The 16,318-nt window shown below is 45.1% G+C and overlaps 1 protein-coding gene across 2 annotated transcripts in view; it reads right to left on the bottom strand.

Moving 5' to 3' along the window:
* The window catches only part of ADAMTS9 (ADAM metallopeptidase with thrombospondin type 1 motif 9), an 80,882-nt gene that overhangs the window by 20,595 nt on the left and 43,969 nt on the right, over positions 1-16,318 (bottom strand). For both annotated transcript variants that reach the window (XM_074152669.1, XM_074152670.1), the window contains 5 exons: positions 16,057-16,224; positions 15,577-15,861; positions 14,729-14,890; positions 13,952-14,128; positions 301-468 (listed from right to left, as the gene is read on the bottom strand). In XM_074152669.1, coding sequence (XP_074008770.1) covers positions 301-468; positions 13,952-14,128; positions 14,729-14,890; positions 15,577-15,861; positions 16,057-16,224 — 960 coding nt within the window. The remainder of the gene's footprint in view (positions 1-300; positions 469-13,951; positions 14,129-14,728; positions 14,891-15,576; positions 15,862-16,056; positions 16,225-16,318) is intronic.

Here is a 16,318-nt window from a genome sequence, read left to right as displayed (position 1 = left end):
GAAGTGACATATTTAAATAACAACAACATTAAAACCAAGAATAAATAGTGGAGTATATACTAAGGAATTTGCTTTCAGTTAGATACTAAAAGCAAGTTGCCGTGTTTTCAGCTGGTACTAATCAGTGCTGCTCCACTGCTATCCATGAAGCTACACTGTTTTACGCCACCTGAGGATCTGGCCCAAAACTTTTACCCTTGAAAAATTCAAGAGGACAGAAGCGATGGGGAAACCAGCTTCTAACCAATTGGATGGAGGAAGAATATCAAAGGGTGCAAAAGGGTATACAACGTGTCTCACCTGTCCCCAATCTCCTGCTTTCCACTTCGGACATCTGCCCCCTCTGCATTTCTTTTGCATATTGGGCTTAGCAAGGTGCTTGCAATAATCTTCTTCTATATGCCTGCCTTCCTTTGACAAACAGTACACATTGCGGTGCTTTTGGCCCCTTCCACAGGAGACAGAACACTGTAAATATAAAGTAACAACAGATCAGCTTTCACACAGGGCCATCTACACGGTTATACATGGGCCATGGCTACCCAGGGCATTTTATTTTGACTGGACCAAAAAGCACGTCCCCAGTTCTTCAAGAGCCTACACAAAGCTTGAAGGGGATACGTAAGGGCAGAATTTAACCGCTGGAAATGTTCCCATTTGCACTTAATATTGCACGATATTATGGGTCAAAGCCCCCCAAAATGCCAATATCAAAATAGAGAAGGCAGCTGACATTCAGCAGGGATAACAGGCTGGATTCCTGGCATTGCTCCAGTGGTTTCAAAGGAGCAGAGTCATCTTACAAGGATCAAGGCAGGAGCCCTCAGTATCTACTCAGAAGAACTTGAAAGGAACCATTTCCATTTACCTTGGTACAAAGGGAGGTCAAATGTTGGTAAATCAGGAGAGTAAAGCACGATATACACCTTCACAGAGGGAAATGACTGCACAAAGGACAAGGCAGAAGAAAAAAACCACAGTCTTTCCATGTCCTTGGTATGTAAGCTCATGTTTGTTTTACCAGTGTAGACTGGTTTACTTTTTTTTTTTTTTTTTACTAAACAGACTGAAACCAGGACATGCTCATCCATAAGATTTATGCATTTTGAAAACAACTCAGAAGGTGGCAAGAAGGCAGAGCCTGAAGAATCAAAGCAAAAAGCAAATCAGCAGGTATGTTAGCTGTAAGCTTTGTAGTGAAGCAACTAATTTCAACCTCCCTCTGCAGGTTCACTGAACTTTTTCAAATGTGACCACTTCTGGCATGCAAACCCCAAGCAACTTCACTTTGATTTCAGATTAGTCTCCTCCAAAAGATTTAGGAATCAAAGGGCTCTGGAATCACGACAAGAATTTAATATGACAGTTTCGTGTAGAACAAGCCTCTTACTCAGCATGATGCACCCAGAGACTCAGCTTCAATTTCTTCATTACATGTTATGCAAGCCATTACATGCTATGTCACAAGCATCCTGGTTTAATCCTTGAGCACAAACACACTGGTTCAACCATCTCTGAGTATAAAATGTTCTGCTTTCTTTTCAGAATGCAGCACACATGCAGAGATGAGGCTTCTTCCTTCATTTCGGAGCCACTCCGTCTGTATATTTCCTAAGACATAAACTACAGCCCAACCTCCTCCCAGTCTACGAATACATTTGAAACCTTAAAAACTACAATTTATATATGTAGCAGCTCTGGAAGATCCGTGATAATAGAAATTAGCATATGCATTGACAGCTGTGATTATTTTAAATTACAGCACTACTTCCAACTCCTTCAGCCCCTGTTGTGTTGAGGTACACAAAGAACCAGCAAGACAGCAGTAACTTGCTCCAAAATGGAAAAGTTCAGACCAACGTGGAGAGAAATGGATGTAACTCATAAGATCAGACGTTGCTGCTTAAAGGCTTGTATAAGCGATATCCTGAAAAAGGCTGTTTTCCTGCTGCGAGTCTACTGCAGTTTGACAAAAAGTAGCTGAGGTCCCTTGCGATCAACAGGGCCATTAACGATGCTCCTCTGCAAGAGCTGGGATGCCAGGAGAACCTGCGGCAGGAACGGCCGCCTCCGAACTTTCCTGAGCCCAGCTCTAATTTCAAGACAGGCCAAAAAACCCAAAGAGCAACATCCAACCTTGTACCGAGAACCAGAAGAAACACTGTCCCTTGTTCTAAGATAAGACTTCCACGAGTTACCCAGATTCATAAACTTCACCTTTTTTCTTTAGTATCAGCAGAAAAAAGACTGAGTTAATGCTATCCTATTTTTATAAGCCTTCACGTTTCAACAGAAGTTCATTTTTTCATTCTTTCTACATCTCTCTTAAGGCAATGAACGTCATCAGCAAGAAGGAAATACCAAATCCTACCAAACCCAGTCGTAAAATTCTAATACCTTCATCCATTTACTATCTTTGGACTAAATGGCAACACTGATACTTTAGCAAAAATTCAAGTGCTCCTCAGTAAGCGCTCTCCATGCAGGCTGATGCCACTTTACTGTGACAGCCAAAGCTTAAGAGTAAATTCACACACTCGATCAGGACTCTCTCTTCCCCCACATCCTGGGCCAGTACAGCCAAGTGCATCTCTTCGCTAATTTAAAAGATACATTGGATCCTCTACTTATTCTAAAGGAAGAATAATCTCATTGTGCAACAACGCAAGGACATTTCTGGGGACCTGAAGTTGGTTGATAAAGATTTGATCTCACAAATGTGAGAGTCATTTGGTGCTAGTCAATGGTGCTAGTCATTTCCAAAATTGTCATCCCCCTTCTACAAATTGCTCAACTTTGGCATGGAGCCTGATTCTGACATTTATCTCCCCATCCCATGATCAAACAGCAAGACTGCGTGCGTACCTTGATGCACTCAGAGGCTGAGGCATAATTTGCCTAATTTTGTTAATACTTAAATGTAATTCCCAAGACACTGGAATTAATCATTTCTATGTCTGTCTTTACTATAAATCAAAGTTAGGCAGCTGAGCATTTTTAGATCTAAACCACCCATTTGCTTTTATGCACACGTGAGTTATGATCTCATTTGCACTGACAGAAAAGAGAGGTTGAATAATCTAATGTAACCAAGTATCAGAGACTGAAAATTCCTTTGCAAAGAGTCTACTTCATAACTGCCTTCTAATTCATCTCAGGTATTTCCAGCTTCCATTTGGCATGCAGATTTTAAGCATATGTGAGCCACATGCAGAAAATAATTTAATAGCGGGCTTCATCTCAACGCCGCATGACTTAGGGAAGCAATACACCTAGTTAGTGCCACCAGCCTCATCATTTATTTTGGACCCTGGAGAAACTTTGCATTTCATTAGCAGGGCTCTTCATCGTTGCAAACACTGCTGCCCGCTTACAGTACCTATCAATAACAGTGCCATAGTGAGGTAAGCTTTGACCTCCCCTTCTTTAAAACATTTGAATAGCACAGCCAAAAATCACTCCTTTCATATTTCACATTATTTCTTTCTTTCCTATCCCCCACCCCCTCATAGAAAATACTTCCAAGTACTGGGGATGGACGGGTGGCTCTCTGTAGAACAGCAGCCTCGTTCAAGGCTCTTTGAAGTCAACAGAAAGATTTCTACTGGTTTTAATCGCCTCTGGATCCAGCCCTGAAGGTGTAGCCAAGGTACTGTAATGACTTTTTTCACCCACCAGCTTCCTAGAGGCAAGAATCACAGGCACTGGGCATGCCAGTGGTCAACCCGCCTCTGCCTCCCCTCAAGTGCTTGAAACCATGGCTCTGAAATGCCGTTTCCAGCCTGCGGTAGAGGCACGGCAACAAACAGCACCCCTGGGTGAAGCCGGGAGGAGCGCCAGGCATGGAGGATGGTGTGAAAACAACACATTATGGTGTTTCTTAAAAAAAATGAGATGATTGTGGCACATAAAATACTAGAGAAGTACTATTTCAAAAATAAGCTATCGCCATTACACTAAAGGCTCTAGTAAACCTTCCTATTGTCATTATCTTTATTATCTCCTGAAACCACCCCAGTCACACCTGGTGCTTTACATAGAGAATAAGAACAAAAGGACTTTCCTAATAGCATTAGGATCAAAGCATTTGAGCACAGATTTAAGGGTATTATGTTTATTGCATGATTAGTTTTGTTAACATGCCAAGAACCAGGGATTGGTATGCTGCTGATTTTTTCAAATAAATATGCTGCCTAGTTTAAATAAATGCAAGAAAAAAAGTTTAAATAAATATGACAAAAATATTTCCATATCAACTGTTTCCAGAAAGGTCAGAACACGATACTAAATCTCTCCTGCAATGCATCGCTCTGCTCCAGCACAGCGGCAAGCTTGTGTTTTTGTTTCCACAGAAATTTGTTTTCTGTTTCAGAGCTCAGGAATGACGAAGATCATTCTGTTTTACCAAGTATGTGCAAATTGCTTTAAACTAACCCTTGCTGCATTTCCTACTCTGACGTTCTGGAAGGTGAGGGTACAGCTTGTTCATTAAGACCTTCCTAATGTAGGAAGACTGCTATTTGATTCACCGGGCTGGTAGCAGGTAAAAACCAGAATATGTACCCCAAAAGCTCTTAAAAAATTGTATAAAATTTCTGGTTGGTTGGACCCAGGTTCTGACCCTGTTGCAGGAGATCGTGACCTGCCCTTCTGCACTGGGAGCTGTGTCACAGCCGTGCCACTGCCAGGCTGAGCTATGGGAGTAACGTCAGTCTGGCACCAAAGGGACTCAACAGCCCTGGGCACAAGTAAGCAAATCTTGGTGAAAAGAAAGAAGCAGCACAGAGCAGTCAAGAGCTATGGAGCGGCTCCACTTCTGCCTAACTTTCTGTACCAAACAGGCAGCTCAACATGGGGCAGAAAAGCAAACCACCAGCAAGAATCTGAGGACATTCTCCCCCAAAAGTGAAAAGTTTCAGAAAATGCTGTCAGATCACTTTTCCAGGCCCTCTGTGCATCAGCCGACGATTTGGGAGGTATTTGAGATAATGAATGCAAGCTGCGGTGATCACCAAATGAATTCCTGAAGATAGGTATGTTCTGATAGCTACCAAGGGCAGGGCTGGGAAGAATTAAGACTAAAAACGGCTTTATCAGATTCTGCCAGGAGCAACTTCTTGGAGGAAATTAAAATCAATCCTTGTAGGTTTAGATTTCCACACATTAAGGATTTTACGGAAAGTAAGTGCTCCTAAGTAAGCCCTCGTTCATCCTTTCCAACAATCTGAGCTGGAACATGTGCTAGATGAAATAAAGCAATGGAGCCCTACAATGCTTTGCACGCCCTTTCCATGAGGGACTGTGCTCCTGGATGTCAGCAAACTTCTCCAGCTACAAGCAGAGCCCCACCACGCACCCTCATAGTTACGTTTCAGCATCCTATTAGTCTACATCAGCTCTTACTACAACTCACACTGCTGCCATCAGATGCTGGTAACTTTGCAATTGCAGCCGTGTGACTTCTGCACCTCTGAAGTCCTTCAAGCACAAGGAACATCAGAAGAAACACCACCAAGGAAAGCTTGGATTGTTCCTCGCCAACTGAACCCTTACTGGAAGTCTGAAAATGCCCAAACCTTTGTGTGTTATCCAGCAACAGAGGCTCTTTTCCAGCCAGAGTAACTTAATTAGCTTCACAACAGCAAGGGCTTTCCTTTCCTTTCCTGAAAACTTTAAGAGGGAGTCATACCTTAACGCACATGGCTGCTGAGAGCGCATGGTCATGGTGATTTTAGCTGGTACGAGGCCAGAAAGTACATTTGATTTTTCTACATTGAAAAGGGAATTAGACCAGAGCTGTGAGCAAAACACACCAAATCATTGCAGTGCAGTTTGGAAGAGGCTTTAGAAATGCTTAATCCACGCTGAGTCCCCAGAGTGATGGGAGGACTGAAAGAAAGACACAAACATTAGAGATTTGAGAGTCTGTAGTTTGTGAACATTGTCCAGAAATCCCTGTGGAAGCGTCCCGAGGAGCCCTCCCAGAGCCAAAGCGCAGCCCTTGGTGTGCACAAGAGCAGGCTTTGCCCCAGTGTCCCCCTCCAAGCAGTGCTCCTTACCCCGGGCATGGGCGAGAGGGGACAACCATGCTGGCTCCCAGAGCACTGCACAAGGGGTCTGACTTCCCCCTGCTCTGCAGCACAGGCACAGAGTTTCCCAAGTGATTATTTGCAAAAGGGAGGAATCACACACTTCCCACTGCCAAACACAGATGCTGATGATGTCTCATAACAGCTTAAAAAAAAAAGAAAAAAAATGAGAAATTTTTGAAAGAAAAATGTACAACTCGATGTGTTACTGCAGCAGAGGGAAGAGACTGGTGTGTCTGGAGCCCGTTCCTCCAGCACCACAGAGCGCCCCAGAGGAAAGGATGCTCTTGGGCTCTTTAACTCCTGCAAGGTTTAAGGCCCTGAGCACTGAAGTAAATAATTTCCCTGAGCTGGGGAAACCTCACATGATATAAAGGAGAAAAGCAGGTAACTGCAGCAGGAGGAAAAGCCACACATCTCATCTTCTATGGTGTCCATGTAGTAAGTAGCACCTTCTCCTCCTTTTTCCCCTGCTCTGTTGTTACATCCCATACAAAGACTTCACCGGGTACAGAAATCAGCAGGGCTGTGAACACACAAAGCTGCCTTAAAAGGCACATCCCTGCTCTGCTCCACACTATTTAACTACGACAACAAACAAGAAAAAGCCCCCAAATAGCCGCTGCAGGTGTCTCCAGGGAGGGGGCCGTTAGATGGCATTCCCTCAAATTAGGAGGAGATGTGTGAGCTACCCAAGGACGCCAGTGTAATGGGATGTGGAAGGCACTGATGAAGCATATTTTTCATGCTGTGGCACTTTTAAGAAAGTAGCAATTGAAGCAGCAAGCAGCCTAGGCTAACTGACACTTCATATTTTTAGTGAACAGTTGTATTCTAATGCCATTTAGAAGTTCCATTCAAAAGTAGGATTTCTCCATGTCAGATAGAGTGAAACACAAAGCAAAGAGCTCTCCAAGGACCATCAGCCCTATTTCACAGGTGTGCATCACACCGGGGGTTTGTAGGAGCACTGGGCTGATTCTTTCTCCCCGCTTTCATAGAGAATAATCTTGGTTTAATGCACTAGGGATCAAATCCTGTTTGTCAGCCTGCACACGGTCTGGGCATCAGACAGATTCTCATCCATGCTGCTGGCTCACTCGCCTCCCCTGTGAGCTAGTGAAAATTAAAACATGACTAGAGCATGAAGTGCCTTTGGAACAAGATTGACTGCATCGTTTCTCCTTAATGACTGCACAAATCAGTCACCAGAAAAGTTAGAAACACAGTAAATGTCTTTATGCTTAGCGTCCCTCATCATCACACATTCTTGTTTCTAAATGCTGCAACCCCTAGGATCTGAGCAACAGCAAATATTGCAGTTTGGGGTACATGGTGGGAGTATGGAATGTGGGCAAAACCACACGCAGACCTCCCACTGCCCCAATTCAGGGGTCTGCTTGAAGATGCTGAACTTCACAGCTCATCCTTGAAAGTGTGTTACTGCTCTAACATGTCTCCTGTGGTCTAACGCATATTTCAATTTCCGCACTTGAAGCCAGTGCTTTGGGAGACAAATATTCCCAGCAATTGCCCTTTTATTTATTGCTTTATTTCTCCTGTGCGTGTGAGCATGTGCATACACGCATATATAGGAGGTCTGCAGACTTTATAAAGCCAGCAGCCATGTATGGGCCAACCATGACACGAAGACTGAAGCCAGTCATCGCTGAACAGCAGTCCCACCACTTGCTCAAGTTCAGGCGAACTGTGCACAGCCTAGAAAATGGTCATCTCGTAGAGAAAGCGTGTAAGAGAGGAGGTGTAAAAAGGCAACCAGAGGCACACCAAATGCAGCCAACCAACCACTGTACTTCTTTGGGAGGAGAAAGGCAAGTATTTTACAATAAGTGAGGACAGAAGGATGGGTTGGACTGTACATGGTAAGACACATCAGTGAATACTACTGGAGTTACCTGCTCTGACTGGCAAAGTGCACTGGGGAACTTGGGAAAAGGTGCAGCATCTGAGAGCAGGGAAAAGAGAAAAATTTCAAGATACAAGAAAATAACCTTCCTGAGTCCAGCCATTGGTCCAGCTGGCTTCTGTCCTGGCAGTGGCAGTAGGAGAGTCTATCGAAGGAGAGTAGAGACTGGCCCTTTTCTGCAGCTCATTACCCTGGCACTTCCCCAGTATCCAGGCGCCGGATTAGGGAGGTTAGAGGGGACACTCCTGCCCAGTCCTTTTACTTCTCCATCAGACTAAAAGACACTAGATTTAACCACCAGGTCAGACCGCAAAGGGTGCAAAGACTAAGGGGTGCCTGCAAGGGAGGAGTCGGGGTTGCAGCAGCTGAGCATTAAGTTGCAGGAAATCAGCCCTGCGAGGAGCCGATCCAGCAAAGCACTTCGGTGCAGGCTCAGTGTTAAGTGCGGGGTGGTCCCTCACCTGCAGCGTAGCAGACGGGCATCATTTCTTGTTTTTCTGCTCATGGAGCATCAATGCTAGCAAAGAGGAGACAGTAGAACTGATAGCAAAAGCATACTTATACAGTTCTCCTTATTTAAGGAGAAACAGAAGTGGCAATGAAAGATGTTTGCTGATGATAGGCAAACAACAAAAATGGAAAGGAAAACAAATATTGGAGATTTTAGAGTAGCACGAGAAGAATAAAGTGATGTTGCTCTACTAGGCAGCTGGGTACCACCGGCTTCACCCACCTGTAACCAGCTGAGAGCCACCAACTGTGGCTCTGAGCCTCAGTAGGGACAGTGAGCACTGAGGAAAGAGCCGCAGGAGCATCCGTCACCACTGCCCTAGAGGAGCAACAGGCTGAAACTTTTAAAATGAAAATCCCAACTGCATTTACCCTCCGGGACGAGCTCTGAGAAGGGCACAAGGCAGAAAATAGGTGGATGGTAAGAAAGCTGCCACAGCTCTGCCCATTCCAGCCATCACCCAGGGACGTGCAGTTTTGGAGGGTGGCTGAAGCTGGGCACTGGCGGCGGGATGCTCTGGGTGGGCGACACACAGCAGGGAGTACAGGGAAGGGCTGAAACGTGTCTGGTTTGCTTTTTTTAAACAAAAGCAAAGAGGCCTGCACTGTCAAAGGGGACCGGGGAACCAAAGCAGACAACTTTTTGCCTTTCATCAGCACACGGAACCGGCAGTCCCTGGAGTCAGTCGGTCTGACTGATGCCGGAGGGGAGACAGCCAGGAGCCCAAGAGGGACAGCAGCCTTGGTGGGCCAGCCTAAGCCTACAGTAAACAGCTCTGAGACAGAGACAGCTTCAGACAGATGGCTGGGGATATCCACAGGCTACCAAGTTCTCATTCTCATGGTCTGGATCAGGTTTATTCAATCTTCACCAAGGCATCTATTTCTACCTGCTTGTCTAAAGGCGTGCAAGCCACCCAAGTGCATCCTCCTGCCTGGGTGGGTTATGGGAGCTGGGACTGTACGTGCAGCCTTCCTCTGCTGCAGCAACATCTCTCCTTCCCCAACAGGCTCTCAGGGTAGGATTAGTTTTATTAGTTTTCTGATAATACCCGGCACTACAGAGAAACACAGGCTTGCTGCCGCACTCTCAGAGCCTGAACCAATGTCATATGAATGAAGGACAGAAAAAGCAACGTGAATCACTGAGTGACTGGAGACTTCAGCATGCCTATCACTTCATTTTCAAGGATGGCTTTGTTATTGCAAAAACATGTGTAAAGAATCATACAGCAGCTCAGTAATGCTGCTGTCACAGCAAATTCATTTTCTGCAGAAGAGAGGAAGAGAACAGCAGAGTTATATACACTTGCAACCAAATCTGCCCCTGGTTATCACTTCTGCCTTAGCAAGAGCTGACATCCTGCCTGCTAAGAATATTATCAGACGACGACATGGAGAATATTGCTGTTGAACAGCCTGTTTTCAGCCAGCTTCACAGGTAGGGCATTTTATAAACAACGTGTTGGGGCTTTGGCAGAATTAAATACAAATAACCTGAACTTTCCATTGACACCAATTTTAAGATTAAAATTCCTGAGCACCAGCTCCCTGACATGGATGCTGGCCAGACAGTCCTCCTGCTTCCCACCGAGTCCAGAGCCCTTCGCCGCTACCTATATCCCTGCGTGCGGCCAAAGAGCCTTGCAAAGCCATCAATGCCACCAGCTTCCAGCTCTGGCTATGGGGATACGGCATCGCTGTCCTAACCCAAACCTGAATTCACATCCACAATAACAGAGTTTGGAGCTTAGCCAGCTAATATTCCAATTATTTTACGCTAAGCTTCCAATTCCTCATTGTTAGATCAAAAGACCCTCAAAGACTAAGATACCAGCATTTCTGCCTATTTGATAAAGAGCTGGGAAGCACCCACTGTTGTTTTGCAGGCACTAAGAGCTTCACAGCCAGTGCATTAGCAGTCAGAACTTTTGATACCCAAGAGCGATAAGTACTTGACAAAGATTACTTTTAAAATTATAATACTTTTGAGGAGAAAAACCAAAAAACCAAATCCAAAACCCCACCCACCCATTTTCCACAGGTCAAATCCAATTGATTACTGTCCCAGTGCACTGAAGCCCAAAGGACTCACCCGGCTGAACCAGGACACGGTGCTGTGAGATACAATTGTTTTACCTTATCTGTGCCCATTTCCTAACTTGGAAAGAACGAGAAGCCCACGATAAGTGAATTCAGCATTATTCATACATTCAGGATACAGCTGTATATTATGGTAAACTCGACAGCCCCAAAATTTCACGGAGATTACTGCAAAGAGCAGATCTGCTCTGTGAGAAGTGGGTTCAGCCTTGGGATTTAAGTGAAGCGATGGATAATACTGTTTGTGAGCATCTCCCTCATTCTGGAGAACATGGCCAGATTTCCTCTCGGTATTCGAGAGGGTGGATGGAGATCTGCATTCATACCATAAGGCATTCAGAGGAGAAAAAACACTCTCTGTACCCTGGTGACAGTCTCTGCGTGTTTTCTAAAGCATTATTTTAATAAAAAGGTCAGGTCTATCACATGGTGTACAAATTCTGTAGTGTTTAAATACATGTTCTTAAACAAGCATGGAAATAAAAAGTGTCACCTCCTCTTAGTTCTCTTTGAACATACATTATAATGACAAGGTATCTCATCAGTTTCCTGTTATAAATGTATCATTTACATACAGAATCTGTTTATTTATTTAATTGTGTCTTTAAAACCTGGATTTAACCAGCCAGATAAAAATCACTTGTTTACTGTATAAAATCCCAGTGGAATTTCACCTGAGGACTGCGGGTTGGACTCTTCAGACTCTCTCTGCTTTAATTTGTATGTATTTAATAGTGCTAATTTCACTGAAACTTGAGCAAAGTTAAGCCAATCAGATGTTTGCAAGAAATTAGTTATCCAAACTTTGTAATTCATACACTTTTAACTGTTTAATTATCGAGAATGACAGTTTCTGTTGGAGAATAAAGCAAGCAAAAGAAAAGTGAGTCAGAAGATGGAACATTGCAGTACCATTTCAGAAAATTTAGTAAAAGTTACCAAAACTAAGTATATGATCTTAATTTAGCAAAAGACTCAAGAAATCATTATACAAATTCATTTATGATTACATTCTACTCGTCTTTAATTTTCACTGTTCAACATTAACATTAAACATCGTAAATGTATGCAATATTTATATAAAATTAAATAACAATATTGGAAAAATAAATACACTTTTACATAAATACATAAATCCATACTGCTGAAAAGCTTCAGCTAATACTATACTCTTGTTTCAAAAGTGACCAAAAAAATATGGTAGTGACACTCCATCCCAACAGATGAAGTATGTACAGCTACAGAATGATGTTTGCAACCAATGACAGAGCTAAAGCAAATCCAGGTGATACCACACTGAAGAAAAAAAAAAATTTGGATGTTACTACCTACAGTAGTAGCACGAGGTAGACATAGATGTGGAGTATTTAGCAGGAGGGACACGAAGCCCTGTTGACCCCATAGCTACAATTCAGTCTTCAAACAGCTCTGGGGTCCCCTACGTCAGAGCCAAAGGACACCTCTGGAATAAGACCTGAAAAATCAAGTCACTTTGAGGCCATGAGCCGGGCTCAGCTCCGCAGCCCCTTCACCGGTGGGAGGCCAGGGGGCTGCAAGGCTCACGGCAGCTGGGAGGAGATGCCACAGGCAGGATAGGATGCTCTTGCCCTTTGCCTGTTTGCCCAACATCCCACCCGCTCTCAGGAGACCGAGCATGGACAACCCACCAAGGGTAATGTGACTTAGTAGAACCAAGGGAATTTTTCCTGGGTGAAAAAAACACCAACAGCCCAAACCAGAATACAGGACTGCACCCTGCATTTCCAACACAGAGAGGCAGACGCAGCTCTGGAGCCTGCTCCTGAAGAGCTGAGAAGAGGCTGAACACTGAGCGACACCAAAATGCAACACGACTCTCTCCACACCTTTGGTTCTTACAAATGGTCCAGGTAACAAAGGCTGGCAGCAACCCCCAGCCAGTAACTCGGCGGGGAAGCCACCGCAGGGGTTTCTAGCTCTGCTTAGCTCACCTCGCTCACCTTTAGCACCAACTATATCAGCATACGAGTGATACATTAGCACCTCAAATGAAATATTTCACGTCACTGTCCCTTGTACTGGTGAAGCACCACATAAACACCAGTTCAGCAGTTTTATGGCTATCGCATAACTCACTGAGGTATGGTAAATATCTTGCGGAGCGTTACTGGAAGCACCCGGTTACGTTTTAGCAAGATGACTTTTCAAACCATGACAATTAAGGAAGTCCAATACGTTACAGACAGACCTCTTTTTTTCTTTTCCTGTAAAGTGCTTTTGAGTCACATTAATTTTTTGTTTGTTTGTTTGTTTTAAATCTTCTTCAAATGCTTTTATAACAAAATACACAATAAAGGTCAACAATTGTTTGAAGGCCACTCCAAAACCAGCAGGTCCATGGTTTCCACTGTGACAGAAGTGCCCCAGGCGACACTTGGCTTGGCACACCAGGGCTCGGTGCTGCTCTGGGCAGGAATTTCAAAGCCATGGGACCCAAAACAGCATCCCAGCCCCCTGGCTCACGGCTGCTCTGTCATCACAAGAGCATCTCTGCAGCAGACTTCTCCAGCAGCAAAGGAGCAACGTGAGACACCTCTGCTCCAAATACTATTTTGATATTAGAAAAACTCCCAGGCTTTTAAGCCTTCCGCCACCTTGCTGATCCCTGGCTGACTTAATGGTATCTAGAGCAGCAGCTGGAGATCAGGCCAGGCAATAACTCTCCAGAACCAGAGAGAAGCATGAGAATAGCTTACACGTGCCTTTGCACAGTACATCATGCTCTTATTATATATACATGGGAACAGAAAGAGAGCACAGGTGTGAATGCACACGTTTCTATATAGCTGCGTGGGCACACACACATCTATGCACACTTGTACACACTTGGGAGTTGACGCAATTTAGCACACATTTTCCCCTGTCATCTTGCTTTTGGCAGAGAACACGCGACTGGTAAACCAGTAGGTGCACAGTGCAGTACTGCCATTAAACGTCAGAACAATTTAACTTCAGTGGAAATGTACTGCTTAAATATCAGGTATAAATCCATATGCAAAGAACTCAGTCAGAACGAAGACTCATAATGCACAGCGGTCGCAGAGTGTAATAAAACAGACAAAGGTGGCTACTTAGCAGAATGTGCTTTTTAAATTAAAGGACTTGAGCTCCACTAATGTAAGCCCTTCCTGAACAGGTGTTATTCTGAGTATATTTTCAATAATCCTCTTTAAGTGCAGTTTTAAGACATGAAGCATTAGCACCTTGGTTTGAAGCAAATTAAATCTGTTGTTACGGGATATCCACAAAACGGTTCACAAAGAGAAAGAGTTTATGGTCGTACCGAGCTCCAAGGACCAGCGCTCCAGGCAGCATCTCTAGGACAGTCCTGCACGTTGCACTGCTCTCTGTCTGGTGGCTTGTCAAGGATTTCACAGCTCAGATCCGTAAACCTTTCTCCGTTAGGGCGCTGACACACCACCAGCCGTGTTCTTGTCCCCGCCCCGCATGGCTTCGTGCACTGGAAGTCAGCAGAGGACAGAGCAATCACCCTCTGGGCAGCAAAAATACTGCCAACCAGTCGCTCGAGGCACTAGCACCTCTCGAGACCCAGCGGTTGTTTCTGTCCCCAGCCAACCCCACGCTGGCCAAATCCCCCCCAAACGCTGCATGAGCCTCAGATGGGGCATCATCCACTTCAGCTTCTCTCTTCCCAAAGCTGTTCATGCTGCTTCACAATGATATTCCCAGACCCAACACAATACTGGAGGTTAGTGTCTCTAATCGCTCGTCTCAGATGAATTTTCAGAATGGAGCAGTGTTTTTATTAAGAAAAAAAGCCTTCAGTTAAACTAGACTTCTCTTAAAAAGAAAAAAAAAAATAATCTCAATTTTTGTAAAATTTGCTTTTGCCTGGGAAGAAAATTTTCCCATGACAAATGGAAAGGAAAACACCACCAAGCAGTTGCTAGGGTTCACTCATTTATCAGAGGCTGCCTTTCATGCTCCAATCTTTCTAATAAATGTCACCGCAATATCCCTCTCTTCTCCCATTTTTCAACCACCTGCTAATGAAAGCCTTCCCCTGGCGCAGGGAGCCCAGGATGAATGGTGCACTCACCTCTCCCCAGTTGCCATAAGCCCACTGAGGACAGGGGCCAGATTCGCACGATCTCTGCTCCATGGGTTTGCTTTTCTCATCGCAGTTATTTGCGGTGTATCCGTTTTCATCCTGGCACACCACGACCCGCCGCTGGAACCCCCCCGCACATGTGCTGGAGCACTGGAAGACACAATTGCCCACGGCTTCGTTGAGTCCAGGAATAATTTTGCATTCCCAGCTCCTTCCCAGTGCCTTGCACCGTGGGAATGTGTGGCTAAGAAATTTAACACAGCTAACAGGCATTATTAACTTCAAACCCCAGCTATTACTAATAGTAGTGCACCAACGATGTAGGTGCTGACTTAAGCAAAGAAAATAAACGTAAGCCTAGTTTTAAGCAGGTGAGTAATCCTCACTGCCCTTAATGCAGTGTTTGACATCCCATTTGTGCTTAATTCCCTTTAGGGACTTCCGTGATAAAGCACTGCAAACCGGTTGGGGTGAGAGGAGCTGGCACTAAGTCTCGGCTGTGCTTTGGCAACAGCTCTGCACAGCTGTAGATGTCCCGGGAGGCAGCCAAGAAGAAGAGGTTGGGCTTTGCATCATGGAAAATGATGCCGTCACCTTTCTGCCTGTAGAGCCTTGGGGACAGGAGGTGTAAGAGGCTGAGAAGTGATGCCTGCGCCCTGTTGCAACACTCTGCTCCTGTGAGCGGAGAGCAGAACATGGGGAGAAGGGTCCCCTCTTTTCCCTGCGTGGTGGTGTTAAGAAAAGCCTGCATTAGCCCAGGTTAAAAAAAAAAAAAAACAAAAAACAAAAAAAACCACAACCAAAAAACCAGGAATAAGAAAAATCAGGGCACTTACAGCACCCCAGGGACCAATCCTCCACTGATTGCCTCCCGGTATATGCGCACGGTTTCGGTTCGGGCTGCCTCCGGGGTGCAGTTTCAGGCGATGATCCGGATAGAGGAAAGGGTGGATGGGCCTGCCGTAGTCATGGCTGTTTGGATGACAAGGAGACATGGAGCAGTCTTGCTCGGTGGCAGGGAGGTCGTCTGGATCGCACTCACTCCTATCCACCAGCTGGTCACTGTAATTGATGCAGATCACCTGTCGCGTTGCCTTACCTTGACCACAAGTCACCGAGCACTGCATTACAGTGGGAAAAGGAGACACAGTCACATTTCCAGCTTTGAAAATCGGGCAGACAGCTATTGATAACAACGAACAGCAGAAAACCTTAATCTCCCCAGTCATAAAAGGGCAAGCGTGACAGATTAACGAAACACGTTTCCTGCAACGAGGTCTATAAGGCTCTCCTGCAAGAGACAGTGTGATGCTTACAGAGCTCCACTCCAAGGCCTTCCACTGCCCGCACGGTGTCACGGTGCACATTTCCGTGGCTGACGGCTTCGGGAGGTGGAAACAAGCTGACTCATCAGCCACTGAGCCCTGGTCATCCCGACAGCTGACGTATCTCATCCGGGTACCCTTCCCGCATGTTGCGGAGCACTAGGGAAGAGCAACAAACCCTCCACTAGAAAGTTTCCTGATATATACTACAAGGGCTTTGGAACAAAAAGTTGGTCAAATGCACTTTAAAATA

The sequence above is a fragment of the Numenius arquata genome, chromosome 8 (assembly GCF_964106895.1).
Source record: "Numenius arquata chromosome 8, bNumArq3.hap1.1, whole genome shotgun sequence".
NCBI lineage: Eukaryota > Metazoa > Chordata > Aves > Charadriiformes > Scolopacidae > Numenius > Numenius arquata.
The sequence above is the reverse complement of the archived record's forward strand: the minus strand, read 5'-3'. Positions and strand labels throughout refer to the sequence as shown.